This window comes from Vicia villosa, unplaced genomic scaffold (assembly GCF_029867415.1).
Source record: "Vicia villosa cultivar HV-30 ecotype Madison, WI unplaced genomic scaffold, Vvil1.0 ctg.002811F_1_1, whole genome shotgun sequence".
Classification (NCBI taxonomy): domain Eukaryota; kingdom Viridiplantae; phylum Streptophyta; class Magnoliopsida; order Fabales; family Fabaceae; genus Vicia; species Vicia villosa.
This window is the reverse complement of record NW_026706038.1, coordinates 227,333-238,019: the sequence shown is the minus strand read 5'-3', so window position 1 is coordinate 238,019 and position 10,687 is coordinate 227,333. Positions and strand designations below refer to the sequence as shown.

Genomic DNA, 10,687 nt, shown 5'->3' with positions numbered 1-10,687 from the left:
ATTTGAACAGCGTTTCAGCAAGTTAATAAGCGTTGTTTTGTTCAGGATTGTTAACCTTGCTTCTCATCAGAACTTCATATTTATAGGCGTTGGAGAAGATGACCGTTGAGTGCATTTAATGCTTTGCGTGTTCCGTACAGCATCGCATTTAATGTTATACGCTTTTGTCAACTACCTCGAGCCTTGTTCACGCTGTGTCTACTGACGTAGCCTTTAGTAGCTTTTAACGTTCCTTTTGTCAGTCAGCGTAGCTTGCCACTTGTACTTTCTTCTGATCTGATGTTTGTGAATACAACGTTTGAATATCATCAGAGTCAAACAGCTTGGTGCATAGCATCTTCTGATCTTCTGACCTTGAAGTGCTTCTGAGCGTGATACCATCTGAACTTCAGTGCTTCTGTTCTCTTGTTCTTCTGATGCTTCCATAGACCCATGTTCTGATTCTGCTTCGACCATCTTCTGATGTCTTGCCAGACCATGTTCTGATGTTGCATGCTGAACCCTTGAGACAAAGCTTCTGAGCGCTGAATTATGCGTACTCTTTATATATTTCCTGAAAAGGAAATTGCATTGGATTAGAGTACCATATAATCTTAAGCAAAATTCATATTATTGTTATCATCAAAACTAAGATAATTGATCAGAACAAATCTTGTTCTAACAAGTTGTGTCAGTACCGTTCGTAGTAACTGAATTAGACTTTGGAAAAGTTGATCGTGTCTACACCGTTCGTGATGATAGAATTAGATCTTTGAAGGTTGATCGTGTCAAAACTTAGATCTTCGTAGCATAGTTCTCAGTTTGATGGGGAGCATTTAGTATTTTCTTCCTCATGTGCATCATGGCCTCAGTTTTCTCCTTCTCTATGAAGATGATATCTGTGATGTTATGTTTCTTATGCTATAGTGAGTTCTCCTTCAACAAAGCCTTTGTCTTATCATGGCTTAAAAGGGGGAGAAGTGGTTATGTTCTGTTATCTCTAAAGAGCAACTTTTAAGGGGGAGTAACTTTGTGTGATCTGTGGGATCCTTAAAAGAGAGAGAGAACATTGGAGTTGGACCTGCCAAAAAGATGTACTAGTATGATGTTTCAACATTATAAAAGAAGACTTAAGACCGTCACTTGTAAAGTTTGAAATATCATAAACAGTGACTACTGAAGACTTCTAAATTGCTGCTACTGAATTGTAATGTTTAAACCCTTGTATTTTTTATGCTTCTGTAATACAAAGGTTATGGAAATTAGTTTTAGCCAAAATAAGCCAAGGGGGGATATTGTTAGTGCTTTTGAGGATTAGCTTTATGTTTGGTAAAACTAATTTAGCAGCAATAGGATAAATAGGATCATAACTTGTAAGAAAAAGCAGGTGGAAGTTCTATTTAATGGAGAAACATGTTGTGTTGAAATGTTTCAACATCTGGAACAACAATGTCGAAGAAGATGTCGTGACATCGTATTTGAATTGACAGTTTGGATTTTGTTATAACAAAAACAGAATATTCCTAAAACATTGGATCCTATGTGGAGCTATATCTAAGGAGATCAAGGAGAACATTTAGCAAACTATATGTTGAAAGATTTTATAGGAGAATCTGTTGCAAAAGTGTAACAACTTATTGTTGTTACTTGGAGCATATTTTATGGAGATATTTGTGGAGAATATCTTGGAGCTTATATTGTGGAGCAATTTTAGCAAAATTTTGTTATGTCAGTTTGTAACAGCAAGATGTTATATGGAATGTCATGACATTAACGCATGACATCGCGCCTGCTAAGCTGGAATGTGAAGATTCAGTTTTTTTTCAACAGATGTAGAATATTCTATGGAATATTATGCAATCCTATGTGGCGCAAATTTAAAGGTCAAAAGAATCAAGTCAGAATATTGAAGAATCAAATAAGAATATTGAAGATTCAGCAGTTTCTAATTTAGGAGATAAATTAGGAAACTTGTGATTGAAGACCTTTCTTTTAGGAGAAGAATTCTTCTGACTTCTAACAGCAAATAAGGCCATGATTGAAGGCCCAAATCCAGTTGGGTAATAGGTTATAAATATGTAGTTGTAACCTAAATTTAGGAAGCTAGCCGAGTATTGAAAAGATGTAGTTTTTTGGGTTAGCCATGTAAGTGAACCACCTGGTTTGTGGGATGGTCAATGATTTATGCCTCGAAGCCTATAGCCAAGAGGTTTGTTTTACTCACTCAGAAATTGTGAAGCAATGAGTGAAGTTTTGTTCTTGGAGAAAGCTTGTAAGCAACTTCAAGTTAACTTTGTATATGTGCTTAGAATATTGGTGAAGGGTTGTTGATGCAGTGGCTGAGGTGTTGAATGCTAGACATCATTGCTATGATTGGGTGTGGAATGGAGATATTCCATATCTAGGGAGAACCTAGGTAGAAGGGCATTGGGTAGTAATTAAGTGAGAAGTTGTAAACGGGTGAGTTTAGCTTTGAATTGATACTGCTAATAGTGCACTTCATCCGTGGCTTGGTAGCCCCTAGAGTAGGTTGGTTGAATAGAACTGGGTGAACAATTCTGTGTGTTATTTATTTTTTGCACTGTTATTTGTATTCCTACCTAATCTGTTTTTATAATGTCTGATCAGATGTCACGGCATCCTATATGACATCTAAGTCAGCTGTAACCAGAATTTCAGAAAGTTATTGGGTTTCATTGTCACCCAGAAAGGAATTGAAGTATATCTCGATAAAGTCAAAGCTATTCAAGAGATGCTAGCACCAAGAATTGAGAAAAAAGTGAGAATTTCCTTGGGCGTTTGAATTATATCTCCAGATTCAACTCCAATATCACTACTACTTGTGAGCCGATTTTCAAGTTGTTAAAGAAAAATCAGGGATGTGTGTGGAACAAATATTTCCAAAAAGCTTTTGACAGTATCAATAGGATGTGTGTTGGGACAACATGACGAGTCTGGTCGAAAAAAGTACACAATATACTACCTTAGCAAAAAGTTTACCTAGTGCGAAATAAGATACTTGCTACTTGAGAAAACTTGTTGTGCTTTGGTGTGGGCTGCTCGACGACTGAGACAGTATATGTTGGTTCACACCACCTTGTTGATTTCCAAAATGGATCCAATCAAGTACATATTTGAAAAGCCCGCGTTAACTGGAAGGATTGCTCACTGGAAAATGTTGTTATCTGAATGTGGTATTGAATACCACACTCAAAAATCCGTGAAAGATAGTGTGTTGGCATAGTACCTCGCTCACCAACCGATTGACGATTATTAGTCTATCAGAATGGATTTCCCAGATGAGGATGTGATGTATTTGAAAGCTCGAGATTGTGACGAGACATTGCCCGAAGAAGGACCAGAACCTAGATCCCGATGGGGTTTAGTTTTTGATGGAGCCTCTAATGCTTATGGTCATGGTATTGTGGTTATTATCACACTGCAAGGTTCATATATTCCTTTCACTGCACTCGTGATTATTACTGAATATGAAACTTGCATCATAGGACTTGAAGAGGCCATTGATCTTAGAATTAAGATTTTGGATGTTTATGGAGACTCTGCACTCGTGATTAATCAAATTAAAGGAGAATGGGAAACGCGTCATCCTAGCTTGATCCCTTACAAAGATTATGCCAAAAGGCTGTTGACATTCATCAACAAAGTTGAATTCCACCACAGCCCTCGAGATGAGAATCAAATGGTTGATGCTTTGGCCACACTGTCTTCCATGTATAATGTAAATTTCCATAATAAGGTACCTCGAATTACAATCATGCGTCTTGATAGACCCACTCATGTGTTTGCAGTTGGGGAAGTAATAGATGAAAAGCCTTGGCATTATGATGTTAAACATTTTCTTCAGGCCCAAGAAAACCCACTTTGGGCATCAAACAAGGATAAGAAAACTCTGAGGAGATTAGCTGGCAGTTTCGTCATCAATGCTGGTGTTTTGTACACGAGAAATTATGACATGGTTTTGCTCAGATGCGTGGATAGACACGAAGTAGACATGTTCATGCATGAAATTCATGAAGGTTCATTTGGTACTCATGCCAATGGAAATTCGATGGCTAAAAAGATGTTTAGACCAGGTTACTATTGGTTGACAATGGAATCAGATTGCTATAAGTTTGTAAAGAAGTGTCACAAGTGTCAAGTGTATGCTGACAAGATTCATGTGCCTCCGACGCTTCTCAATGTTATTTCCTCTCCATGGCTTTTCTCTATGTGGGGCATTGATATGACCGGGATGACTGAACCCAAGGCTTTGAATGGACATTGTTTCATTCTTGTGGCAATTGATTACTTTACTAAGTGGGTGTAGCGGTGAATTTGGTGAGACTAGAGTCGTGGGAAGACTTAGCTCATTTTACTCAGAGTCGTCACCGCGCTTTATTGATTCCAAAAAGTAATGTGTGAAAGAGCGAATAAAACCCACAGAAGTTTTTAAAATAAAAACTAATAAACTTGTTAAACTAATCAAAACCCACATGATTCCCCGGAATCAATTTATCATCTTGAACGATCAAGTTATCGGGGACCGGATATGTGCAATTAACAACCGGATGAAAATGGTGAATTGAAATTGCTTGATTCAATGGAATTATCAATTAGTTAATGTACATACTATATGGAACTTACTCACAATAAACTGCTTCACAAAAATTGACCAAAAATTCAATGTGGAATTTTATCAAACACTTGGTGAGCGATTTTCACCAAGCTTTAATTTTTGCTCAACTATGAATTTTTACTGAAAACGAATATTGAAAAGATAAAACTAAAGACGATAAAGAACACGATATTTGTTTAGGCAGTTCCTCTATCGTCCTCGCAGTAGTACGTCTGCCCCTAATTTCAAATGAAATTAGGAAAGTTTTATTTGATTGGAAAATGTTTAACAGGGAAAGAGTTTACCAATCACCAACTACACACATGCAGTAAAATTGAATAAAATTCTTTCCTCCCCTTGATTCAAGTAGAACCAAGTCAATGTCAATGATCTCTACCGATCACGACCCCGATCCTTCCTTTTCAATCCTCCAGTTGTAGCAAATTTGATGAGCGAATCTACAATCCCTCAATTCCTTATGCTCGGCTGAATTGAATCCAAAGCGAAGCGATCGTCAAAAACCTTCAAATCAAAACCTTGATGTAGAAGGAAAAACCCTAAGATTTTATACAAGAAACACCCTCAACAATCTTCACTCGAACAAGACTACAGTCCACCGTCGAACCTTATCAACGCACATTCCTTACTCTGATCGAAAAAGATTATTATGTGTGATTTCCGATCAATAAGCGAAAGGTTGAAGATGAGAAGAAGCTTGAGTATATCTTTCACGTTTCTTGTTGTTTTTGCTTGAGAATGATCAAAGACAATATATACCACACCCTTTTCATTAGCCACTTAGAATCAGCAAAAAAACAGTAAATTTAGCGATAGGTCGACCTGTCCACCTGTGTAGGTCGACCTATTGCAATTCTGCACTTGTTTTGGAAGCAAACGTGACACATGCGTCGACCTATGAGCTCGGCGTGCGCATTCCACGGATTTCCTTAAATGTCTATGCGTCGACCTGTAGGGTCGGCGTGCGCATTCCCGAGATTTTCTCAATGTTCCATACGCCGACCTGAACAGGCTATGCGTCGACGCATTCTGCCCCAACATAGAATTTTGCTCAAGTCTACCAATAGGTTAACCTGTACCAGCAGTGAGTCGACCTGTTGACTGAATTTTACCAAAAATGCCTTTCCTTAAGGCATCCACTCGATTCCTTTGTTTCTCCATTAATTTGGTCAAATTCACAATGTTTTGACATCATGAAAATGCACATTGCCCTCACATACTCCCCATTTTTGATGATGGCAAAACTTGTAAACTTTGTCGAGTGCACTAAGAAAATTCTCCCCCTGTCACTATGCCTTTTAACTTTTGCTTGCTCCCCCTATCTTGGTGCACATATATGCTACAATGTCTGGGCTAATCCAATACCTTCCCCCCCTTTGACAACATCAAAAAGAGACAAGCATTGTTATACATACACGGTGGGTATTATATCATTAAATTTAGATCACACTCAAACCCTTTTTCAATAATAAACAAATAGCATTCATTCACATAAAACGATACTAAAGACAATATAAAAAGGCAACAATAACATAAATACCAAACAAACCAAGAGCACATAGCTCAATGTTTCAATGTTACACAAACACATAGTAGAGGAAACAATTGTTCAGACAATAAAATAAAATAAAGTACTCAAAACATATAAATTGTTCATGGATTATGCTAATGATTCATGCATGAAAAATACTCTAGGAATCATCATTATCATCTCTCTCTTGAGTAGGTGGAGGTGGTTGAGCAACATGAGCTTGAGGAAACGGATAGTGTTGAATGAAGGCGTTTGTGAACGAAGTGAACTGGTTGCTTTGCAAATCAATCATCCCATATAGTGTGTTGTACCTTTGCTCTTGAATAATTGAATATGTTGTAAATTGTTCACCTTGCTCAGTGACACGGGAGGTCAAGGTAGTAAGGCGCTCATTCATGAGGTTTTGATTCTCAGTTTGTTGAAGGCGCATAACCTCAAGCAAGTTTGCAACATTTGAGCTTTCTTCACCAGCACCCACATCTCCATCTTCATCTTCAGCCACATGCTCTTCGCCTTCTTCAATATCCATATCAGCCTCGTCATCACTGTTTACTCGGTTAAGATCCGCATTGTTTCCCCTTAACACGGCTCGGTAGGATCTTGTGGTATGATTGTAGAAGAATCCCATCATGTTCATAGTTTTTTTGGTAAACTCTTGGTCAATTGGAATAGTCACCATAGAAATATGATTAATCCCAATGTTTGCCTTGTTCAGCACCATTTAAATGAAAGAGGCATAGCAAAGTGCGGTGCCTCTACCAGATTCTTTCAACTCAAACATCCTCTTTGCAAAGAAATGGGGCCAATTTACTCTAATCCCGCTCTTGATCAGCCAAACCAAATATACCTCTCGTTGATCAACACGAGAGTATCCACCCTGCTTAGGTCGGATAATTCATGCCACGATCCATTGTAAAATTCGATCAACTATTTTCAACAATCCTGTAGTGGCAGTTCTTGGAAACAAACTGCTTCGAAAAATATCATTAGTATAGGGGCGCCTGAACATGTTGTTCAAGGCAATATTGTAATCAAATTGCGCCAGCACATTTGTATCAGTCACAGTTACCGCATCATCACTTAGCGGAAATAAACCGACATGACTCATCAAATTGAACGAACTTCTACTAAAGGTTCCTTCCATTCCATTATAGAAAATCCGAACCAAATCTTCATTATAGTCATGACTCAATTCTAGAAATGTACTCAATTTTTTATTAACCAGCAAATCATTAATTTCTTGCAGATGTAGTCTACGTAGAGTACCACTATACATCATAAATTGCTTAATTATCTTCCTCTTGCTAAACTTAGAAGAGTAAGATTCAACCAGTTCATTGGGTACAAGAGAAAGAGCAGTTACCGGTTCAGGTTGTTGAGAAGAGGAGTTTCCCTTACGAGGCCTCTTCCTTGAAGACTTGTGTGATGCCATGGATGAAAGATTAAGAGGATTTTGAGAGAAATTGAAGTTGAGAATTTAGGGTTTGCTGGAGTGAGTCGACGACGTAAGAGCGAAAGAATGAGGAAATGATTTTGCCATTCAGCCTTTTTAATTTAATCAATTTTGGAAAAGCTGCAACCGATGCGTTGACCTATGCAGGTCTTGCGTCGACGCATTAGAATTAAATTTTTAAAAAATTTCTTTTAATATGTCGACTCATAGAAAGAGTAGGTCGACCTATTTTTGGCATTTTTCCAAAATTTGTTAAACTTAAAGTATGTATGCATGAGACTTCCAAAATATGCACAATACATACACAATTATGAACAAGTAGCAAATTTACCATATTGATGCATTATTTTAAGAAGATTCTAAGATTGAAACGATATTACCTTTACAAATGGGGGATAGAGAAATATGCCCTCACATATCTTTAATACACACTTCAACACATTTATGAGAGCATAGATAATAATAATAATAAATTGAGCATATGCAACTACTCATAGTTGCAACCTATCCGATATATCAAGGACACCAAGTTCCCTACGAATGTGAAAGAAGGGCTCGGTAGCCAGTGGTTTTGTAAAGATATCGGAAAGTTGATTTTTGCTTTCAATTTGCTCAAAAACTACATCACCTTTCTCCACATGGTATCTATGAAAATGTTGTCGAATTTCTATGTGTTTATAGCACTTGTGTTATCACAAAAGATGGGAATATGATCAAGCTTAACATTAAAGTCAAGTAATTGTTATTAAAGCCATAAGATTTGAGCACAACAATTACCGGCCGCCACATATTCCGCCTCGGCGGTTGACAAAGCAACAGAAACCTTTTTCTTGCTATGCCAACTCACTAAGGAGTTTGAGAAGAAATGACATGTACCACTAATGCTTTTCCTATCCAATTTGCAACCGGCAAAGTTGGAATCGGAGTACCCATCCAAAGAACAATCACTACCTTTGGAGAACCATAAGCCATACTTAGTTGTACCGACAAGATACCTAAGTATGCGCTTAACGGATTTTAAGTGAGACTCCTTAGGACATGAATGGTATCTCGCACACATGCAAACACTAAACATAATATCGGGACGAGAAGCGGTAAGGTAAAGTAGGGAACCGATCATACCTCTATTCCTTTTTACATCAACCGGCTTACCATGTTCATCCCGATCAAGATTGACCGCGGTAGGCATTGGGGTGTCAATGGCCTTTGACTTTGCCATGTCAAAGCATTTGATAAGCTCTTGAAAATACTTAGTTTGACTCACAAATGTGCCTTCCTTTAGTTTCTTTATTTGGAGTCTAAGAAAGTAGTTTAATTCACCCATCATGCTCATCTCAAATTCTCCCTGCATAAGCTTAGAAAACTCCTTGACAAGAGTCATGTTAGTAGACCCAAAAATAATTTCATCAACATACACTTGAACCAATATAGAATACTTTTCATGTCTTTTAATGAATAGAGTGGTATCTACCTTCCCTTTTGAGAAACCTTGATTGATAAAAAAATTACTAAACCGCTCGTACCAAGCTCTTGGAGCTTGTTTAAGACCGTACAAGGCACGCTTAAGTTTATAAACATGATCAGGATAATCAACATTTTCAAAACCGGGAGGTTGAGATACATAAACTTCTTAATTAATAAACCCATTTAGAAAAGAACTCTTCACGTCCATTTTATATAGCTTAAAGTTGTGTGAGCATGCAAATGCCATTAACAAACGTATGGCTTCGAGTTGGCCGACTGGAGTATAAGTTTCCTCATAATCGATCCCTTCCTCTTAGCTATACCCTTGAGCGACAAGGCGGGCTTTGTTGCGAGTAATAATCCTGTTTTCGTCTAGTTTGTTCCTAAACACCCATTTAGTGCCAATTACTCGATGGTCTCGCGGAGGAGGGACAAGGTCCCAAACCTCATTTCTCTTAAATTGGTTCAGCTCTTCTTGTATAGCTAAATACCAATGCTCATCGACTAATGCATCTTTGGAGTTTTTAGGCTCAATTTGAGAGACGAAAGAATAATAATAACAAAAGTTACTTATCCTTGACCGTGTTGTTACCCCTTTTGATATGTCTCCTAGAATGTTCTCCAAAGGATGGTCCTTAGAATACTTCCATTCAAGGGGAAGATCACTTTTATCACTTGGTTGATCTTCCACTTTCTCTTCAGGTGCTTGATCCACTTCTTCTTTAATATTCTCGGGTGAGAGGCAATCTTTATCTTTATCAATCTTTGCATCTGAATCCTTAAGTATACTCTCAGTTGAGATACCTGCACCATTAAGAAAACTACCTTTTTTGACTACTTTCAGACAAGACTCATCAAAGGAAACATGTACGGACTCTTCAACAATATGTAACCTTTTGTTGTATACTCTATTAGCTTTACTCGATTGAGCGTATCCTAGAAAGATACCTTCATCCGCTTTTGCGTCAAATTTACCAAGGTTTTCCTTTCCTTTATTTAAAATAAAGCATTTACATTCAAATACGTGAAAGTGGGATATGTTTGGCTTTCTTCATTTTAAGAGTTCATATGGTGTTTTGTTTAGAATAGGTCGTATCAAGATCCTATTTAAAACATAGCAAGCCGTATTTATGGCATCGGCCAAAAAGTATTTTGGAAGCCCATGCTCATTAATCATAGTATTTCGGACACCTTTTATGAACCTCAGGGAAGCTTTTGCAATGCTCAAAAGTTCTTGGAAATGCCTACAATTAAGAACACGATTTCACCTTGAACCTAAAAACGTTATGGTTAGTGTGCTATGAAAGTGGTGTTACAGATCAAATGCAGATGTCTGGATAGCTTCTATATGATGTTTAGAACCTATCTAAACAATAAGGCCTTAAAACGCACAAGTGGATTTGGTTTTTGCAAGTTTGAGTTCAAAGGTTCTTTAATGGAGTTTTGAAATTGTGATTTCTTGTTCAAAGCCTTTGGTAGGTGTTTGGGTGCTATGGATAGCTTCCAAATGATAAATAAAAGTTTTTTGAAAGGTTGTTTTGGTTTGAAAGTGTTTGGTTTAAGTTTTGGCTAGTTATGAGCTTAAAAGCTTTGAAAATGAACCAAAAATGGTGATTTTTGGTTATAG

The 10,687-nt window shown here is 37.5% G+C and overlaps 1 protein-coding gene across 1 annotated transcript; it reads left to right on the top strand.

Annotated features, from left to right (window-relative positions):
- Nucleotides 1-3,265: 3,265 nt before the first annotated feature.
- Nucleotides 3,266-3,800, top strand: LOC131639860 (uncharacterized). Its single transcript, XM_058910305.1, has 2 exons — nucleotides 3,266-3,736; nucleotides 3,789-3,800. Exons 1-2 carry the CDS (start codon nucleotides 3,266-3,268, stop codon nucleotides 3,798-3,800), a joined length of 483 nt encoding a protein of 160 aa, XP_058766288.1.
- The last annotated feature ends 6,887 nt before the right edge of the window (nucleotides 3,801-10,687 follow it).